Source organism: Megascapheus bottae, chromosome 19, assembly GCF_031878675.1.
Source record: "Megascapheus bottae isolate mThoBot1 chromosome 19, mThoBot2.hap1, whole genome shotgun sequence".
Taxonomy (NCBI): domain Eukaryota; kingdom Metazoa; phylum Chordata; class Mammalia; order Rodentia; family Geomyidae; genus Megascapheus; species Megascapheus bottae.
In genome coordinates, this window is record NC_143527.1 from 43,740,209 (window position 1) to 43,763,353 (window position 23,145).

General features: G+C 38.5%; 1 protein-coding gene and 1 pseudogene across 8 annotated transcripts in view; both read right to left on the reverse strand.

Annotated features, from left to right (window-relative positions):
- Window positions 1–23,145, reverse strand: part of Ptprm (protein tyrosine phosphatase receptor type M) — a 750,652-nt gene that overhangs the window by 398,205 nt on the left and 329,302 nt on the right. For all 8 annotated transcript variants that reach the window (XM_090353479.1, XM_090353477.1, XM_090353478.1 and 5 more), the window contains exon 7: window positions 16,409–16,702. In XM_090353479.1, the coding sequence (XP_090209605.1) occupies window positions 16,409–16,702 (294 nt within the window). The remainder of the gene's footprint in view (window positions 1–16,408; window positions 16,703–23,145) is intronic.
- Window positions 19,571–21,165, reverse strand: LOC150049939 (uncharacterized; annotated as a pseudogene).

Sequence of the window (23,145 nt, forward strand, 5' to 3'; positions counted from 1 at the left end):
GTGGAAATCTCAAATGCCTCTTGCTCTTTAGCATTAAATATTGAGTGGAAGTAGAGCTTTTATTGACAGCTTTATTACTTTATTTTACTACCACATGCTTTTATGTGACAATAAAGCAGCTAAACACACATTAAGTAAGTGCTGAGATAACTTGGTAATGACCTTTCTCAGATTATTTCTTCAAAGAAGGTTAGTGGCAAGAAGACAGGCAATATACTGCAAGCTAAAAACTAGCTCCTCTAGACCATACCAGGAGCAGGGATATAAATACTGCCCATATTTCTTGGGTCTCTCATGTATGCTAGGAACTGGAACACGTGAAATAAGAATAGGATAAAGGCTTTTAGAAACTAATGACAGCCAGAGTGTGAAACGAGATTTATAATACATGTGAGAGATGCCTGGATTCAAACTTACTGCCAGGCAAGGAATAGGCATTGGGTTTACCTGATGAGTAAGTCACTCCAATTCCTTTCCACCAAAGATGGATATATTTGACAAGCAGCAATGAGGAGGAACAAGCATTTTTGAGACAGGGCATAGTATGTCACAGGGTATAGAGGTAGGAGCAAGAGTGTCAGGATGATGGATTCAAGCAACTCGTATTGGAATTCCTACAGGACTGAGGAGCTCTGAGAAACCTGTGTTGGTGCCATGTTTCAGATGTGCAGGCCTCTCACAGAGAATGCCTGACCCTTATGGACTCTCAGAGAACCCTAATCTCCATACACAATACACTTATGCATGAAAACATTCTGGCTGGCACTCATGGCTAATACTCCTCAGCACCCAGTCTGGAGTGATGGTACAGAGATCTGAAGCTGGTAGGGCAGAGGGAAAGGAACAGGACCTTGGGCTCAGCTAATTCAACTGTCTCCGATTTCCTCAGATTCTAGTGGTTTCACCAAGGTAAAAAAGACAGTGACTATTTGCAGCTCATACGATACTGATTCAAACTTTGAGTGATGAAGACTTATCTTGAAAGCTCATACTTAGCTAGGTGCTCTGTGAACACTTGTAAGCAAAAACCAACATGGTTCCTAAGGCCCTGTGGCCTTCTGTGTAACAGAGTCTAGATGTTTAAGAAATAACTAAATGACAGGAGACAGAAGGGTGGCTCAGTACAGTACTTGTCTAGCAGCAGGCATAGTCCAGGGCTTGCCACCACTGAAAAATAACAGCGTGTATGATAGAAGGCAGGATGAAATAAATGAAAAATGATGGGGAGATCGGGGCAGGGATATATCTGCACTGCTGATAAGCAGTTGAGAAGAAGAGCGATACCCTTATATTCTAAGCCAGGAAGGAGTAACTTGATGGGAGAAGAGCTACTGCAAGGGTTAGGGGTCTATGGTGCAATCTTCATGGCATTCCTTGAGTTCCTTATACAGCTCAGGAGCTCTAAAGGGACAAGTATGCCCAGGGTTTAGGTTCTAGTGGAAGAAGACTGAAAAACATATGGAATCACCATCTTACATGTTTGTTTACCTGAAGGACAGTTAGGAAGAGAAAGGACACAGGAGGGAGGAATCAGTTGGCATTTGAAGCACCTGATATGCAACTGGCTGCCCACTAAAAAAGCTTAGAAACTCCATGACTACATTAACAGTTACTTACTTACTTAGCATGCTATTCCTGGAGCTTGAACCCAGGACCTAGACACTGTCCCTGAATAACTTTGCTCAGTGCTAGGTCTCTACTACTTGAACCACAGTTCCATTTCTGGCTTTATTTTTGTGGTTAACTAGAAATAAGAATCATCAGAAATTTCCTGCCCAGGCTGGCTGTGAGCCTTAATCTTCAGATCTCAGCCTCCTGAGTAGCAAGGATTATGGGCCTGAGTCACTAGTGCCTGGCTTGACTAGCATTTCAAAAGAATCAGTGACTATAGGTTAGGATGATTTAGAATGAACAAGGGACAGTCACATATGAGCGGCCCAAGTGAGCCATGGCCAGGCTGCAGGTGGGCTGACATACTACTCTGAAGCTCCCCAAACACAAAGATCTACAGGATAGAAAATAGGTGAGACTTGAAGATAGGTTAGATTAAGAGTGGAGAGCTGCAGGGGAGGCACAAAGTTTGGCTAGAATGAGTCAGTAGTTTATGGGGCTGACAGAAAACATGCTTAGGGCCAGAAGTTTGGCCTAGTGGTAGAGTGCCTGCCTAGCATGCACAAAGACCCAGGTTTGATTCATAGGTACCACATGCATAGAAAAAACCAAAAGTGATGCTGTGGCTCAAGTGGTAGAGCTCTAGCCTTGAGAAAGCCCAAGGACAGTGCTCAGGCTCTGAGTTTAAGGCCCAGGACTGGCAAAACAATCTAAAAAGAAAACAGATGTGGGCAGGGGCTGAGAAGTTGAGCAAGGCTGATGAGGAAGATGGTCAAATTCATTACAGCAATGCAGCAATGCCTTTCATGCCTCCAACCACCTGGCCCAATCTTCCCAGTGGGCTTTCTATACTTCCACCAGCACACTGCAAGGTGACCAAGGTTCATTCACATTCTTTTCCACTCTTCTTCATGACTTTTATATATCATTTCTAGCATTACTCATTCAAATCATGTCATTTTCTGAGAATAAACTGCAAGGAAAAGATAAGTAATGCAAACACGTCTCATTGTGATCTACACTATCTTTGGGAAGACAAGGTTTAACTTAAGCAAATATTTTACATTTTGACTCATCAATTTATCATGTAACATGCCAAACATTTGTTTCAAAGGACACACCTGTCATTTGGAATATTCCTGGAAAGAGTAGCTTAGATCTACGTACCCACAGGCAGCATGAAAATGCTTCACAATGTGTCTAACTGAGGAACATCTCAAGAAGAATTCAAATTTTACAACTGCTGGAACTCCTGCATCATAGTAATAATTATAATAATCAGAATAATTTCTGCACCAACAATTTCCTACACAACTGCTCTTTCTTTAGAAGCCTTTCCTAGAAAGTAAAGAATTGTCTGCTCAAACAGGAACACTTGTTTGTTGTATAAACTTACACAGGGTCAGACCAAGGTGACCAGGATACAAGAGACAGCAATGGGCATTCGTGGTGGGTTCCTCTGATGACCAGAAACCGTGCATCTGCAGAGATTATCCTCATGCTCACTTCGGTTTCCAGAGACTTTACTGTTCCGGCTTCAATATAACCAGTGATAAAATTAAAGACGTAGTTTATAGATGAGATTGCCCACATAACATTCAATTTTCTTTGCTACAGGCTGATGGCTCCGTGGAAACAGGTGTATGTGGCCTATGGTCATGTCTGCTTCCCGAGTGAAATATGGTTCTGTTTTTTGGATGTGCCTCCCTGCCCCCACTCCCACTCCAAGCTGGTAGATGCAATTCTGAGAATAGAAATTGTCTTAAAAAAGAATACTGAAAAAAATCATGAAACTATATTGGAATTTTTATGAAAATATTCTACCACATACTCACAGAGCATTCATAATTTGTAATATCCTAACTTGAACATTGTGGTATATAAAACATTTTAATAGTTAAAACTGAGATTAATCACTATTTGTAAAGGTCTGGTATATTATATGCAATATATGCATATTATATATGATATTGCATAGAACATAAGGACAATTTCAGTATAAACAAGTTTGTTTTAAAGAGAAAAATAGGTAGTGGTGGTTAGAGCCTGTAGCTACTCATGAGGCTCAGATCTAAGGATCATATTTCAAAAGCCAGCACAAAAAGCTGGAGGTGGAGGTGGCTAAAGTGGTAGAGCTGGGGTGGTACTGTGGGGGTGAGTGTAACAGGTCAGATTAGAAAAGGATAACCAAGTTATCTTTTCAGGTTATAAGAGCTTGTCCTATATTCCTAAGCTCCTGAGAAACACAATCTCTATTTTGCAATGTTGTGTATGACCAATCATCTTTGAGAGACACTCTAGAACCAAGTCCTTTTGGGCCTCAGCTTGCAAGATGAGCACAAGTGTGGCAGACTTCCCAAGGAACTGCATCCTGGCATCCTTGTGGCATTTCAGGTTCTGCAAACTGCTTTCATAAATAGACTCATGGGCAGATTCACGTTGAATATGAAAAAATGGGCTTCTAATTGATCTAAACAGGCAAATATTCTGGTACCCCTACTAAAGTTAAGCATATCTATGTATGTAGGTAGGTAAATATTTGTATGTATGCACGTATTTGCATGCATGGAGCTTAAACTCAGGGCTGAGGCATTGTTCCTTAGGTTTCTCACTTAAGTTAGTGCTCTACCATTTTAGCCTAAGCCACAGTTCCATTTCTAGCTCCTGCTTCTTTCCCCTTTCTCTTTCTCCTCCCCTCTTTGTTCTTTTCTTCCTCCTTGTGCCTTTCTTCTCCTCCTCTTCCTTCTTTTTTTTCCACACTGGAGATAATGGAGGTAAGAGTCTCATGGATTTTCTTGCCCAAGCTGGCCTAGAATAGCCATCCTCAGATCTCAAACTTTTGAGTAGTTAGAAATATAGATTTAAGCCACAAGGACCTGGTAACTCAAGCATTTTTGTTTATTGATTTATTTATCTTTAAACTGGTATATAAAAAAGTTTCAATTCAGTATATCAGTTTATGACTACAATGCATCTTGGTCAGTGTTATCCCTTTCATAATTCTCCCTTACCACCCCAACTCCACTCATCTCCTCAAATTAAATAAAAAGGAAGGTTACTTTCAGATCTTAATTCTGATTCAAGACAGGACTTAAAAAACTTGGACACACCTACATGAGATAAAAAATAAATTTCACACAGTTTCTTTGGTCATTTCACTTTAAATATGTTATTTATTTCCCTCACCTTCCATAGTGGACATTGTCAGTTGCTTTCCTCTCATTCGTTCTCTCCTTCCCAAATCTGATTTGTCTTTGAGTTTTCCTATGGACTTAATTTCCCCAAGCAATTTTAGCCTCACAGTATCAAGAAGGCAGTGCACAGAGCTCCCTGGGCCTATGTCTTCCCAGCATGCACAGCCTCTCCCACTACCACCATCTGATACTACACTGCTATATTCCATTATTGGCAATGAGCCTACCCTTGTCCCATTATTATCACTCAATGTTCATAGCTTAGACTGGAACTCCAATTGTTGTAGTTGCTACTATTTACAACAAATGTATACTGGCATGCACCCACTATTATTTTCATTCAGAATTGTCTCACTTCTCTGTTTTCTGGCCTCCCTCACCTATCCCTTTCTATTCCCTAATCCCTGGCAACCACTGTAATTTTTTTTAAAGTATTCTTCCCTTCTTCCATATCTCCAAACAGTTGTAGTCATATTTTATATAGCAATTTTAGATTATCATTTTCCTTCAGAAAGGTCCGTATAAGTTTCTTTCCTGTCTTTTCATGGGTGAGGCTCTCATTTCTTTTAGGGCTGAATAATGTATATTTCATGTACATTCTCTTCTATTAACAGCTCTGCTGATATGATTGAAAGTGCTTCATGAGGCTACTATTTCTATGAAAAGGACTAGTCCTGAGTTGAAGCTCAGAGAAATGAGATTTGGAAAGAAACTATTCCATGGTCAGACTCCTGAGCTACTAATCAGTAACTCGTAATGTTCAACTTATATGAATTTCTCATTCATACATGTTAATACAAGTTAAATTGGTGGTTAGCCTTGCTATTTGAGCCAACTTTTAATTACAACAAAAACATCCTGATTAAATCAATTTATTTGTAAATTTCCTCTCTTTTCTAATGTTTGTGTTTACCTCAAGACCCTTGTCTCTACATCTGCTCTGGGAATCACAACGGACTCTACATCATGTAAATGTTTGCATGTATTTCGAATCAATGGATAACTGGATAAATGTCAAAGCTATGTCCATGAGGGTGGGGTAATAGTTTGTTTTAGGCATCCCTGTAGCTTAAATCATAGGAAAGTACCTGACAAATAAAAGATGCTTAACAAATATTTGCTGACTAGATGAACAAATAAATGAAGCAGATCAAAATGAGCTGCTAGTATGTGAATTCATCTATGTCTCATCTGCTTTCATCTGGGCTGAAGTCGCTGGATTATCTGGATATTTCTGGGTTACATCACACAACATCCAAAGGCAAGAAAGGATGTCATCGGCTATGATCTCCTAACTGAAATCTGTAATCTAGTTGGGTACTGGTGGATTACTTCTATAACTCAAGCTACTCGGGAGGTTGAAATCTGAGGATCACAGTTCAAAGCCAGCCTGGGAAACAAAGTCCATGACTAAATCATTAGCATAAAAAATCTGCAAGTGGCACTATGGCTTTGAGTACCAGCTTTGAGCAACAAAGCTAAGGAACAGTACCCAGGCCCTGAGTTCAAGTCCTATTACTGGCATACACATACACAGATAGATAGAATGATAGACAGATGTAGACACACACCTACACACACATACACAGACACACAGACACACACACACACACACACACACACTTGTTTTGGTTTTTGCACATGAAATGAATGGCTCTCTGCTCTGCCATTTGCTTCTGTCCGGATGTGCCGCTTTGCCACAGACTTAAAAAATGGAGCCCATAATCATGGACTGAAACCATTCAGAGACAGTATCAATCATTTACCTCCATAAATTTATCACTTAGGCTACTTGTTATCTTATGGAAAACTGACTGACATGGGTAAGTGATTTATTTTTGTCTTCTAGGAAAGTAACTAAAATAAATCTGTTAAATTTCTGCCTTGTGTATGTCTATTTTTGTATATGACATCTATGACATTAATAATTAAAATAGATCATTAAGAAGAAATAAATATATAATGTGTGATTGTTGTTCTAAATGTACTATGTTATTTCTCATCTCTTTTGTTGCCCCTTGGTTATTCTCATCTTGTTACAGTTATCTCATCTATCTCACCTTGTTATCTGGTATACTGTATATATATTTGTTTATTTGAAATAGGAAAGGGAAGGAGCAAAAACAACATGAGGGGAGAGGGTGAGGAGTGAGAAATAGGGACAAAAACATGAGATGGGCTATCAATATATGTGAAGTAATGCACCTTCTACCTGGTGAATATAACTGTAACCCCTCTATTAATTACAATAAATGTGAAAAAAGAAATAAATACTAATAGGTTAGTTATGAACACATTTGATCCAAATTAGGATTAATAAAAATACTGAAATATGTATTTAACATTTCTATATATTCTAGTAATAACTTATGCCAGAAAGGATTTTTCACTGCCAGTTATAAATATCTGCCCATATCCACAGGAAAAAAATATTGCTATTTGTTAAAAAGAAATACACTGCCTGAATAAATTGCATTACTTATAGTGCTCATTCTACCAGGGAAATAAAATGGCTGAATGATCAGCAATTTTGATATACAACAGTCCTACTAAACTTTCTTGTTTTAATAATAGGGGTAACTATACTTGCTAATAAAATTCCTTGTATTGTAGCTGAAATTTCATCCATATGCATTATTCATTTTAAAGCTTTCTATTAGCTTGCAATTTATTCTAATAGGTAATTATCAGTTCTTTATATTCCCAAATTAATTTATAAAAATGTTATACTAACAAAAGATCATCATTAACCTTCATGAACTAAAAAAATCTGACACATCATCAAGCTTTTATAATCTTTTATTACTGTAAATTTTTTAGCTCTCATTCATTTTACTGATTAATTTTGTTTCCAAAAACATGAGTGGCATTTTCCTTATAATACAACAAGCCAGCTCTAAAGGAAGGCCAGAGAATATATACCAATGAGCTACATAGTAACATGAATGGAAATAAACGACTGAGAGTTGGTTTGGTAAGAGGAGAAGAAATTAGCATGAAGGCAGACTATGGACAAAAGCAATAGATGTAAGGTCAAAGGCAAAAATCTACCAATTTTCCAGTGCTAGACATTGTCTTGTGTCTTGCTATAACTTGAGGTTCCAGGTATAACACATGACACAGCTGGGAAGTGAGGAATGAGTGCACATTTTATGCAATGTTCTGCATACAAAGGCTTCCTGAGACAAGCTAACTGCTCTTGGCTCCAGAGCATAGAATACAGATAGGAGAAGCTCAGAAATTATCTTCATTGTCCCCATGCCCTAGATCCATCAATTGCAGGTCTCTCATGCCGTTAACCCTTCTAAGTCTAGGTATAAATGAGCAAAAGGGAAACCAGTCCCTCAATCGTGCTGCTCTAACCAAAGTGTTCTCCACCTTTGCATGTTCTGGGCCATCTTCTTAGTATTAGAGATGGAAGTGGTGCTGCTCCTCAGGATAAAAGTTCTACAAACACTCATTACATCACTAAGCTAGTCCATTACTATGGAATGATAACAGCTCACACACGAATGAGGCATTAATGGCTTTCTGTATTCTCTGTCACCTGCAAAGTAACACTGGGCCACCAAGCTGTTTTCTAACTTTCCATTGACTAGTAAGTGAAAGAGTAACAAAAATCAATCTATATTTCAGTGTCCCATGTGATCTTTTCACAGTAGCTTGAGAACATATGGTTATTTATTTTTCTTACTATAAACTGCAACTTGATCTATCCATCTATCTATTTATCTATCTATCTATCTATCTATCTATCTATAAAATAAAACTCAATCCCTTCAGCTTAAAGTCTTATTAAAAGATTTGTTTTAACCAGGGTAGTATGAATGTTCAGTTTTACTAAAGAACAGTTTCATAAACTGATCAAACGTGGCCTGCAGCGCTATGTAAGATTCAGTAGATACCAGATAACCAGGGAATGATGTTAGAAAGAAGACGGTTGGTATTGGTAGAAAGTTAACAACATCTTTAGAAACCCCAAGTTTAAGAAGAGTAAAAAATGGCTGAGGACCTGCAGAAAATTAAAGATGGATCCTTCTTTGTCACCCTGCACCAGGATTAAGTCAAAATGGATCAAAGACCTTGACTTAAAGGCAGACAAACTGAAAACTTTACAAGAAGGAATAGGAGATACAGTAAGTCTCCTTGGCACAGGTCAAAACTTTCTTAATAAGGACCCAGAATTACAACAAATCAGAGAAAGTCTGGATAAGTGGGAATGCATTAAACTACAGAGCTTCTGTGTGGCAAAGGACATAGCTAGCAAATTAACTAGAAAACCTAGAGAGTGGGAGAAAGTCTTAACTAACCATATAATGGGAAAAGGCCTCTTATCTAAAATACATCAACAGCTCAAAAAATTGAATCACTCCAAAACTAATCCCCAAAGAAACAACCATCCCATTAATAGATGGGCCAAAGACTTAAAGAGAGTCTTCTTTGAAGAAGAAATAAGAATGGCCTACAGACATATGAAGAAATGCTCGACATTTCTGGCCATAAAAGAAATGCAAATCAAAACAACTCTAAGATTCCACCTCACTCCAGTTAGAATGGCCAGGATCAAGAAATCCAGTAACAATAGATGCTGGAGGGGATGTGGCCAGGAGGGATCACTACTACACTGTTGGTGGGATTGCAGTATGGCGGTTCCTCAAAAGACTAAACATAGAGCTCCCCTATGACCAAGCAATTCTACTACTTGGTATTTACACAATCGTCCAGAAACAAGGACAACTAAATCCATTAGCACAATGATGTTCATTGCAGCACTATTTACTATAGCAAAGATATGGAACTAACCCAGATGCCCCTCAGTTGATGAGTGGATCAACAAGATGTGGTATTTATACACAATGGAATTCTATGCTTCTGTCATAAAGAATGACATTGCCCCATTTGTAAGGAAATGGAAAGACTTAGAAAAACTCATATGAATTGCAGTAAGCCAGACTCAAAGGAATATAGCCTCAATGAAAGGACCTCCAGGACATAGAAACTAAAGCCATATAATGAGTGATAGTTGTCCTTAATGTACTATGTTATCTCTCATCTCTTTTGCTGTCCCTTGGCTATCTCATATTGTTACAGTATTTCACCTTGTTATCTGATATATTGCATATATGCTTATTTGGTTATTTGAAATCAGATAGGGAATGGGGGAACACAAGATGAGGGGCAGGGGTGAGGGGAGTGAAATGGGAGCCAAGACATGAGAAAGAGTATCAGTGTTTGTGAAGCAATGCATAGTCTATATGGTGAATATAATGTAATCCTTCTATTCATTACAATAAAAAATATATGAAAAAATTGGCTGAGGGTTCTTAGTCTTACTGTCACTATCAGCATTCACCCAAATTCAGTCAGACATCAAAGTAAAAGTTCTCCAGGGGAAAACTACCTCCTGTGAATGTTTATAAAACCAGCAACAAATATAAACCTTTGTGATAATTTAAATGGGCAATTATGTTCCAAGCATGCAGCACATATTGATTATGAACGAAACCCCAGAGTATTATAAATGCTAACAGAGATTGCAAATGCAACCCCAGTGTGTCATAAATGGAATGAAGAGCTACGACAGTGGCTCTGAATTACAAAATTATTCATTTCATTATCACTATTTCTTCTTGCTAAATCTGTGGGACATGTTAAGAAAGCTTTTGATGGTCCATAGGGTCTTCAAAAATGGTTTGAAGATGATTAATGAAGTTTAAATCTAAAATATCCCCCAAATGTCTATGTATCGAAAGTTTGGTTCCAACTCATAGCATTACTTGAAGGGGTAGTGCCTCGTTAAGCGACTGAGATCAACAGGGGTGACTCTGAATAGGATGTTGGGACCACAGCCCTCTCATTCATCACTGTGTTGCTTCCAGTCTAATATAAGGTAAGCATCCTCTTGTGTTGTGCCTTCCTACCATGAAGTAATGAGCTGTCACTGGCCTAAGGCAATGGGTCATCTAATCATGGACTGAAACCTCAGAAATTATGAGCCTTATCCATTGACTATCTCAGGAGGCTGAAGGCAATAAATCTGAGGATTTTTAGCGATATCCTCAAACATTTATGCATGAGACACAGTAAAACTAGTTTTCAAAGGGACTGACACTAATAACTGATGCTTCAGAACACTAGAACAAGGAATCTAGTCAGACACTGGCAGGTTACCAAATATGATCTGGGAGGATTCTGCGACTTCCTCCCCCATGTAGTATTCTTAGATGGCCCATTAGAGCCCCATAGGTGCCCAGATTCAGGGTAATTACTGGTTGTCTTCAACTCTATTTTTTTAACCTCCTCAGTTTCTTCAAAGCCATACAGCAAGTTTTCTGCCAAAATTTCAGAAAAAAAAATTGGGGGAAACTAAGAGTTAGCAGCATGCTCAATACTTAAAGCTAAGGAAACTGCCTTACCTTGCAAATAACCCCAATTCCAGCTAACTTCATCTGTTGGCACTTTAAGATTTTCTTCCTAATGCCCCAGGTAGTTCCTTTGTAGTCCTGCAGTTCATTGGTTCAATGAAAGGCAGGCTTGAACAATTGTAAGGAAGGGATTTAAGGAAGGGACTAGCAATATTATAGTGGAAAAAGTTATGTACTCCTAATACATTCCTGTTTTTCATATACAGTGCAATGCAATCCAAAGCAGAAAGTGTTTATATCTGCTGTCTAATAGAGAATGCTCTTCTAATGCCCTTTTAATGTTGGTAATTTTAAAAGGTTCTTAATGATTTAATGTGTTAGGCATGCATTAAAAACATGTTGCCCTTTGGCAGAGATGTTTCAGAATTAGAACACTTTTAATTTTTCCCTGGCAAATAAGCTTGAATTAAAAGTGAATTACATTCTATTCATTTAGGTCCTAGAATCTTGGTATGTTCTGAGAAACAGCCACAATTAGATCACAGCCCTCAAGCTTCCCCGGGTTAGAAGTATAGTCTAAATATATGTTATAATGGTGCTAACAGTCACAAATACAAATGACTAGTCTAGCTACCTTTGATTTAGGAGGGACAACATACATTTTGGCTTAGCCTAACTGCAGATCAGGTCCATTCCAAACAAAGTTATTTCTTTTTCTCCAACAAGAATGGACTAAAGATAATAAACAAATAGAATTGCAAGGACAACCTTCAGTTGAAGGCTGGCAGAATAGAGTTTAGGCTTCAAGGATGTCCCTTTATGAAGTAATACATCACAATCATCAGGTATATTTAAAATGAGTCTCTCTGGTTTCACAGTTAGATAAACAGAGGGAATTAATATTTCAGAACCAATATTAACTCACACTTTATGGTATTTAGACTCTATCTGTTATAACAATGGGCCTTCACAGAGAACAGACTGAAATGGGCTAAGGGTGGATCATAAGAGAAATCATAGATTTGCTGGGAGGCAGTAGCTCACACCTGTAATTCTAGCTACTCAAAAGACTGGGACCAACACTAGTGCAGTCTTAAGCCAGTCTGCATGAAAATTTGGACTAGAGGCAGGGCTCAAGTGTTAGAGGAACAACTATGAGACAGAGAGCAGGTCCCAGTACTGGCAAAAGAAAGAAAAAGGAAATCACAAGTCTTTAAAAGTTTAGCCAGTACAGATTCCTATTGAGAATGCTGAGTCCTACCACAAAGGAATATTGGCTGGATGCATGTGGTTTATTAATCAAAAGACATGACCAAAACACAATATAGCTCTACAAATGTATTCTATTAATTAAGTGCAACCAGACAACTATGATAACAAATAACAGGAAATAAACTAAAATCACCCCACAGGGGTTCTGCATGCACTCAGTCTGCTGAAAAATAAAGAACCCTCAAAGGTGAAATGTCTCAAAATGAGGGGATGGTAGGTCCAGTATATTCTGTTACTGGCAATCATATAGACAAGATAGCTGCCCTTATATGTTATCAGAAATAAATTTTAATGTCATACAAATTCAAAAATTTTACTTGCAATTGTGCAAGGTCTCTAACTAACTAGCAGCATATAACCACACAAATGTACACATTCTGAAAGTAGGTATAACAAATGTATCACCCTTAGTATAAAAAGATAAGCTATTAAACCACCCTCACCTCTGTCCATCAGTCTTCATTGACACCAAGTAACAGGTGTGGGCCGGCTGACCCAGTGGCTCTAGCACAATCATTTATGCTCTACACAGCAGTGGGATCTATGCCAGACCAATTTCTCTAAATTGTAAAGGTGTATTTTTTAACTTTAATAGAAAGCCAGTTAGAGCCTCAGTCTCTGAATAGTCCACAAAGAACTTCATGGAATAGACACAGAATGTAATTGCACACAACATAATATGGATGTGCTTAGAAGACATCTGTTAAGTCTCTCAGATGATCTCTCAAGAGAAGTTAAGCACACTGGGACTGTGGTTAGCACACAGATAGCCAGAGTGTGGGGATAGCAAAGATGAGAGTTCAATTTGTCACAAAAAAGTTTCAATTTGGGAAAGGCAGAACAGTTGTGGAGATGGGTTGACGGCACTTATCATTTAACTGAACTTAAAAAAGAACTGGTTAAGTGTTTTCATCTTATTCTACCACAGGAAAAAGAAGATAAGAACATATTCCTTTTCCTATTTTTCAAAGCATTTATGGCTATACAATCATTTGTTAAAACATATATGCATTTTATATTTATATTTTATATATAAATATATATTTATATATTTTATGTATTTATATTTATACATATTTATGTTGCCTACATATTCCTTTCCTCTAATACCACCTGAAAGTGTAGTATTCAAAATATGAAAGAAATCAGGTCTTGCTCTAGAGTTAGGGCTTGGAAGAGTTCCTGGCACATAAATAACTTATTAATGTTTTTAATGGCACAATAATTCCTTTTTTGCAAAGCAATTTAGTTACATTAGTCCTAAAGAACACATCTGAGCTGCTTTTCCCTGTCATCAATTTTAATTGCTCTATCCCATCGTTAGTTTATTATATTCCTCCTTAAACTTTTGGGGCTAGTTGTTAGCAAGGAACAAACCACAGACAACCAATATCCAGGATGCATAAAAGCAGTGTCCTCAAATAAAACACATACAAAATCTACTGTGAAAATTAATCTAACAGTGTCTCTCTTTTCTCTGTTTCAAGTAGCTATGACTTAATGGCTTGGGATTATACTGGCAGCTCATAACTGTAAGAATATAAAATAGAAATCACAAACTAAATTACATTTTGTTTAACTGGATGCTGAAGTACTTTCAATTCTCTGAAGTTACCCAACTATGGCCCAACTGCAAAGCTGGGAAATAACTAAATATGTATGTAAATCATTAAGCTAGCTCCTTATCATTATTGTACTTCGAAAAATAACTCTTAGGACAGAGAATTCTATCCTTTTTAATATGCCTTTATAGTGAAGATCTGCCCTGACCTTGAAAAACCCCATTGCTTCAGGTAGGGCTGGTATTGCTGCTCCTAGTTAGGGATGAAGATGTGGAACCTGAGGAGCTAAGTGACAGAATCAAGCTCTCACACATGGGGCCTCTGCATGTACTTGGAACTAATTATCAGAAGCTTAAGAAGCCAGTATCTGGAAGTGAGCTACAATAGGTTTCTTGCCAAAATCTAGCAGGTAATGACAATGCACCCTCAAGCCGTAGAGGAACATGAATTTCACAGCACAGAGGGCAGACAATAAATGGGGATCCTGCAATATTAATGTAAGAAACTAAATGTAATTTCAGAGGTGTAACCAAGACGCAGACATGCTAAGACAGTTCTCAATGGACCACATACATGGATCTTAAAGATGAGAGAGTGATGTCTGTCAGAAATCTAATACTCTGCTACAGGCAACGAATTCTAAGAGCTTGAGGTATTAAAAGTAGTCCTCAGATTCTATGTTCATTAGGATGGTAATATTTCTCAAAGATCGGGGTAAACGGGCTGCAAATGTCAAAAGGTTTGGGTAAAAATAGAAACACATTTCTTAAAGTCTTTTATTTTGACTACTTGATCTTAGGTAAGGCTCTCTATGCAGGTAGAAGTGTAATGACAAGAACAAAGTCTGTATATGTTCAGTACAGATTTTTTTCCCAAATATTTTCAACTGGAGGTCGGTTAGATCTGTGGTTATATAAAGCCATAGACACAGAATACCTGTAATTTTAATATTTTTTTGCCAAGAAATGAAACTTTGACACTGATCTTCTTAATTCATCAAGCTCCATGGAGTCTCCACTCAGCACAGAAAACAATTCAGTACAAGTACTCTTGATGTCTATGACAAAACAGAACTTTAGGAGCCACTGTTGTTCTATCTTTAACCATAGTTCAGAAATAGCCTAGAGACTTCCAACATGAACTTTCTTCACATTCTGATTTTCCAAAGACCTTACTCTACATCAAGCCTACTTTTATTAAGTTTGCAGAACAGGTTTAGCCCAATAAGGACTTCCTAATCTAAGAAACGTAAAGACTCCACAAAGTCCATTAGTCATGCTGGTACCTGTTCCAAATGGGCCTGTATCATACCATACATCCATTAGCAAAAACACAGCACTCAATCTTTAAGAAAAAATCTATGGCTCCTTGCCCCAGTTTATAACCACATTAACTTTAAAATAAGACAACGCAGGCAGCCAAAGAAGGCCAGACCCTTGAGTAGACATCATTCAAGTAGATAGATGTTGAGATCTTTAGGGACCATTCTAATATAACTACATGACAACCAAAAAAAAGGTGTAAATTAAGAACAGAAAAAGAGATGGAGGTTAATTAGCACAACGGTGTTCATTGCAGCACTATTTACCATAGCAAAAATAGGGAACCAACCCAGATGTCCCTCAGTTGATGAGTGGATCAATTGTGGTATTTATACAAAATGGAATTCTATGCTGCTGTCAGAAAGAACGACATTGCCCCATTTGTAAGGAAATGGAAAGACTTCGAAAAAATCATATTAAGTGAAATAAGCCAGACTCCAAAGGAACATAGGCTCAATTGTTTCCCTCATTTGTTATAATCATTAGAAATCTTGGGCTCTATTAGCAGAGATTTGCAATAGAGCAAAACCTAGTACATAAGGTCATACAGTATGATGATAAATGAAAGGACCTCTAGGATATAAAAACAAAAGCCATATAATGAGTGATTGTTGTCCTTAAAGTACTATTTTATCTGTCCCTTGGTTATCTCATATTGTTACAGTATTTCACTTTGTTATCTGATATATTGTATATATGTGTATTGGGGTATTTGAAGTGGATAGGGAAGGGAAAAAAACAAGATGAAGGGTGGGGGTGGGGGTGGGAAATTGGAACCAAGACAGGAGAAAGGGTATCAATGTATGTGAAGTAATGCACCTTCTATCTGGTGAATATAATGTAACCCTTCTATTAATTACAATATAAAATATGAAAAAAAAGAGGTGAAGGTGAGATGAGAGACATTGGGTCCCATGTTCCAAAGTTCATAAACTCCTAGCTTGAGGTTCTCAGGGACAAGGGGATATTTATCTATACATAGGTTGGCACTGCTAGGGAAACATGAATGACCGTAGGATCCCAATATTGTTGATCAATGCCAGAAAGACCATCATGTTTTATGGACATTGTCTTATACTCACCAGCACACTTGGTCCTTGTCCTGAGAGCTGGTCCAGGAGATCCTGTGCCACCCTCTCCTGGTCTGGTGAGGAGTACACTAATCTCATATTCTGTATCTGGGTCAAGGTGCCCAATTTTGTAACTGGTGGAATCCACTGGCTGCCGGTCATTCCAGCTCCCACTGGCTGTGCAGTATTCCACCTCTCGGGCCACAATGGGCCCATCCCCATTGATGGAGTTGGCGTTGAGCTGTATCCACAGGTAGGTTGCTCCCACAGAAGCAAGCTGAGGGGGGGCAATGGGAACAGGTGGTTCTGAAAGGCAAAGCAGAAACACTTTTCAAACATTTTTGTCTCCACTTGGAAAAAAAAGCTAAGTGTCTGTCAATGATTAAAAAGTAAACAACATTAAAATATCAAGAAAGAACTGATGAGAATAATTCTTTTTTGCTTAATAAGAATAAGCATGGAGGATGGGAATGTGGCTAAGCATGCTTGCTTAGTATGAATAAAGTCATGTGTTCAATTCCTCAGTGCCACATAAGAAAAAAAAAAGGTAAGCACAGTTGTTGAGTGATGCCCACAGGATCCCACAATCTATCTTCCAGATGTCTGTCCGAAGGAAATGAAATCATGATGTTAAAGACACAATTGATATGGCTGGGTGCCAACGGCTCATGCTTATAATCCTAACTAATCCGGAGGCTGAGGTCTGAGGAACACAGTTCTGAGCAGAAAAATCATGAGATGAGATTCCTATCTCCAATTTATGACCAAAAAGTTGGAAATGGAGGTCTGGCTTAAGTGATAGAATGCTAGCCTTGAGGGAAAAAAAGGCAGGTAAATGTGTAAGACCCTGAGTTTATACCTCATACACCCACACATACACAAGCACACATGGGCACACATGCGTACACACACACGCACTCACACATACACACACTCATGGAAAAAAAGGATTTCACAAAGTTCACAGTAAAAATAAACTGTTTTTAAAAACTTGAGCTTGGCAAATTTAGTCTCAGCTACATAGAAGATTGAGCTGGATCACTGGAGCCCAAAAGAAATGTTCAATACATAAAGACCCTGTCTCAAAATAATCAAGAACTACAATCTAATGTATTTAATAAGATATACCCCTAATTGCTATAGGACACAACTCTATTTACTCAGCAATACAGACCGGTAACTTACCAAGAGAGTCACCAGTGAAAGCTGTCATGGTGGTGGTATTTAATCAATAGTAAACATTCCAGTGACAAACTCCTGAGAATCTTTTAAAAATCAAATGTACAGTGAGTGTGGCCTAGTGGTAGAGTGCTTGCCTACCATGCATGAAGCTCTTGGTTCAAATCCTCATTACCACATACACAGAAGAAGCTGGAAACAGTGTTGTGACTCAAGTGGTTGAGTGCTAGCCTTGAGAATGCTTAAGGACAGTGCCTAGGCCCTAAGTTCAAGTCCCAGGAATGGCAAAAAAAAAAAATCAAAGGTACTAGAGTTCTCTTTACATTAGTGAGTTTTCTTACACTTACATCCCAAAGATACTATAATTTAGAAAGCATTACTGAACTTATGTTTATCTCAGCATAAGGGCATTTTTGAGATGACTCATTCTCAAAAACAAAACAAAAAAACAATCAGAAAAAAACCCTATCACAATAGACTCATGTATCTGGAGGAGAATTGACCATTTTGAATAATAATGTCTGCCATTGTTAGTGTTCAGTGGACTTCCAATAATGAGTCTTATTAAAGGTATGAATAGAAAGAAAAGCTTCAAATCAAAAAATATACTATGCCCAGCTGGAAAATGTCTAAGAAATCCATAGTGAACTGTATACAACCCAAGGAAGTTTCTCTATTTATAACCTGAGAGTGACTGTTTCTGCATCACTGTCTGAGAAGACACAGAAGGTCCTGACACTTCAGTGCTAGTTGAACGTCCATTCAGGAGCCCAATAAAGGTTAACCACAAGCCAATGTCCCTGCTAAGGGTCCCCCATATGAGAAACAAGGTCACTCTTCATGTTTATGCTTCAATGAGTTAACATATAAGGAAAAACATAAGATCTGATGATTTTTCTCCCAAATGTTTCCACCGGTATTTTCGTTCTTTTTGTAGAAACAAATACATGGAAAATAAAGCCTACTCCAATCTATTACCAGCATATGGCTTGCCTGGGGCAACTTCTTCCTACTCCCAGGGAAGAAAGATAGGGCCAACTTTGTTTCCTACTAACAAGACCTTGGGAAAACTAGGGCCATCTGAGGCCTGCACCTGGGATGCTACGTGAATGAACGATTCCCAGACCAGCTAAGAAACCAGCAACATCCATTCTTTTATTTGTTCTTTTTTATGTTTAGTTGTGCTACGTTACATGGAATATGAAACAGCACCTTAGATTAAGTCAAAATAAGACATGAAATTTTTAATGGATTTCATTTAAAGGATATAAATGTGATGTGAAGGTACTATCGTTTCTATTGTTAAAGTATGTGCTGTATAGTTCTCACAACGACTTAACATAAATTTCTATCAGGCAATTTCTTGAATTAGGATAAACACATTCAAAGGAATTTGCATAGCCATAAACTGAGTGAACCTTTTATCTCTTTCGAAATATAAATGGCAGCAAGAGAGATTTTTAGTATTTTGTTTTGATTTTGTTTATTCTTAGGGTAATGAATAGAGGGGTGACAGTTACATTCGCCAAGTAGTAGGTACATTAATTCTCACACATTTATAACCTTTCTCATGGTTTTTAGTTTTTAACTGCTATTCAAAACTAAGCAGCAAGATCACAATGGGTCAACTGTTGGAGGAGTGTACCTACTATTGACTTCAGTGTATATTTTTGTCAAGCAATGTTTTTCTATGTGAACTCTCTATAGAGAAAAGAAACTCAAATGCTAAATCAGTTGATCCAGCAATAACCTGGAAATAAACATTCAAAAGGACTTTTGGTTAATGAAAGAATCAATAACAAAAAATGTCAACATTTAAATTTTGACCAGAATTTCACAGGGGTGGCAGGAAGAGTGGCTGGACAGAATAATGGCAATGCAACATAGTATCTCTTGTTGTTGTTGTTTTAAGTACTAGAGATTAAACTCAGGGGTTCATATTTACAGGCAAGAGGTCCACTTTTTTTTGTGAGTTCATTCACAATGCCTTTTTATTTAATGACTTCCTTTACATGGTATTGAGGAATTAAAACCCAGGGCTTCATGCACGCCAGGCCAGCACTCTAGCACTAGGCAATGCTCCCAGCTCCCAAATTCATGTTTTTGAACATCAAAGTGTTTCCCACATTGCTCACATACACAAAGCTTCTCCCCAGTGTGTCACTTCATCTATGTGTAAGGAACTAGAATCACTGAAGGCTTCTCCACATTCATTACAGAGGAAAAGTTTCTTTTCAATGTGAGTTCATTCGTGAGTTCGTTCATGTTTCCGTTGACCACTCAGGGTAAAGAAGGCTTTCCCACACTGCTTACACACATAAGGCTTCTCTCCAGTGTGAGTTCTCTCATGGATGAGACAGTGACTGGACTGCCCGAATGCTTTCCCACATTGGTTACAGACATAAGGTTTTTCTCCAGTGTGGGTCCTCTCGTGGATGGTCAGATAACCACAGGACCTGAAGGCTTTTCCACACTGTCTACATACATAGGGCTTCTCTTAAGTGTGAGTTATTTTATGTTTGTGCAAGGAGCTTGAATCACTAAAGGCTTTGCCACATTCCTTACACAGAAACGGTTTCTCACCACTGTGAATCCATTCATGCTTTTCAACATCAAAGAATAGAAGGTTTTCCCACACTGCTTACACACACAGGGCTTCTCTCCAGTGTGAGTCCTCTCATGCCAGATGCGGTGACTGGACTGCCGAAAGGCATTCCCACAGAAGCTACACACGTAAGGCTTTTCCCCACTGTGCGTCCTCTCGTGTATTTTAATGTAACTGGAAGAACTAAAAGCTTTCCCACACTGCTGACACACGTACGGCTTCTCTCCTGTGTGAGTGCATTGGTGTGTCCTAAAGGAAGTGGGGTGACTGAAGACATTCCCACACTGCTCACACTGGTGGGTTCTGGCATTCTGACAGCACTGGGTATGACTGCAGGCTCTCCCGCACACGAGGCATTTACAGGGCTTCTCTTCAAGTTCCCCATACTCATAGAGTTTGGAGTCAGTGTAAATTCTGAAGGCCATGCTCAAGGATGAATGCCTGAGGAAGATGTCAAAGACACTCACTTCCACTCCAGCAGGGGTTTCAATGTTCATAACAGAATCTAGAGTACCACCAAACACTTCTCCACCTTGAAGACCTTCTTTTTATTTTGCCAGTCCTGGGACTTGAACTCAAGGCCTGGGCACTGTCGCTGAGCATGTTTTGTTCAAGGCTAATGTTCTACCATTTGGGCCACATTGCCAATCCCAGCTTTTTGGAGTTTATTGGAAATAAGAGTCTCATGCACTTAACTGGCTGGTCTGGCTTCAGATCACGAGCCTTAGATCTCAGCTTCCTGAGCACTGAGGATTACAGGTGTAAGCTGCTAGTCCAGGGCCTGTTTCCATCAATCCTGAACTCTTGGTCATCTCTGGGGACTTTTGCACACTTCTTCAACTGCCTGGTCTTCCCGTTCTTTTTGTATGGAGGCCAGGTTCCTGAAAGTATCCACCATCACATCTCTGTACAGCTGCTGTTGGGAAGGATGGAGCAAAGCCCATTCCTCCAGGGTGAAGTTGACAAACACATCATCAAAGGTCATAGACTCATTGCTGAGTGCATGGATTCACTTACAGCAGGAAAAACTCCTGACTTCTTAGTTTACATTTGGCATGTGGAATTGCTCTCCTCCCTGCCTCATTCTCACCATGGCCGCCTCCTGGATCCGCAGCGTCCTCCCTACACCAGGAGGCCTGCCGGCAGCGGAGGCCCAGCCACCGGGGCCTGGGACAGCCCGGAGCCCGAGGCCAAGAGGTCTACTTTTAAAGTCATGAACATTTTGCTTTCCTTAGTTTGGTTTTTTAGATAAGGTCTCATGTCCCATCATCCTCTTTGTCTCTACCACTAGAGTAGCTTGGATTATGGACCTGTGCCACCAGCTATAAGAAATGAGAAAATTCACACACATAGGCAAATATTTAGAGACAAATAAATGGTAGTGGCTAATATAGGTCATTATCACATTTCAGTATATGAAATATAAACACATGAATACATTTTACAGAAGTAAATATTGATATTTACATATAAGAATATTTATATGCACTGTATGAATAATGTTATGTCCTTGTCCTTTAGGGAATGGACATCAAATCAGTATGTGATCTTTTTTTTTTCTTTCTGGCCAGTCCTGGGGTTTGAACTCAGGGCCTGGGCACTGTTCCAGAACTCTTTTTTCACTCAAGGCTAGCACTTAACCCATCTGAGCCACAGTACTTCTCTCAGCTTTTTCTGTGTATGTGGTACTGAGGAATTAAACCCAAGGCTTCATGCATACTAGGCAAGCACTTCAATGCTAAACCACATTCATTTCTAGCCCCAGTATGTGATCTTAACAAAATTATAGGCTCTAGAGAATTTAGCTTTTCCATTTATAAAATAGGAGCAAAACAAATATTACATGGTATATTAAAATTGTTTCATATACACTAGAGACTTAAAATGTTATTGTATATCTTCAAATGTTGCCTCAAAGAAATAACTAGCAGCATCCAGAATGCTGTCACATTTTCCAAAACTGAAAAAAAATATAACAGGCTTAACAATTATTAATAAAGGAAAAGATACAGTTCACATCTCAATCTTATTTGTATGCCCACAAATAGGGAAGGTAAGTAGGAGCAGCAAGCATTTATCAAGGAGCTAGAGAAACTACAAGGTCCTAAGACAGAAAAATGTGCTGCACAAATCTAAGCAAGAACTCACCTATTCCTTCTATCTGTGTTTGTTGTGGAAGACTAGAAATTTCTGGTTTGCTTATATGTTAACATACTTGAGGTGGCATGTTTATTTATTTATTCATTGTTGGTACCGGAATTTGAATTCAGGACCTTGCAGTAGGTGGGCAAGCACTCCATCCTAAGAATTTTCTGGAGGAAATCTGGGCTGTCTTGGAACTGCTGTTCTCTGGGTCTCAGCTGAAATGAAGGTTCATGCCAGGACACGGAGCTCTGGATGGAGATGGGGCTCATGTGGGGTTCATGTGCAGGCCCTGGAGCTAGGTAAGTCTAATTCAAGTTTCACTAAAACCAAAATACCCAAGAGTCTAATGTGACAAAATATAGGATTCCAATAGCTATTTTCATGCACAGTTCCCTACAAATATTTCTAGAGGGAGAATCCTCAGTAAACTAGTATTGCCTTTCCTAAGTTGTGTGTGATGATGCAGTGATCTTGTGTCAGAGCAAATGCCCAAACCAGCTCTATCTTTTAGAATGAAAGTTATTCCAGGAGATTCTGCGTGTGATTGTGGCAGAAGAAATGAAGAAACAATTGAGAAAAAAGCATTCATTTATTTATTTTCTCAATTAAACTCTTTTCAAATTTATTCAACTGAACAGATGAAAATCAAGTGAATTACAGTGAATTCACTTGACAAAATGATAAAGTGATCAGAAACTAATGGCTGGAAAGACAACATAGCTAATGTGGGGCAATATTCATATGAAACAGAAAAAATGAGGATATAAAAACTATACACCCTGTAACGATAATTGATGAATACTCAAAATAAAAATTCAAA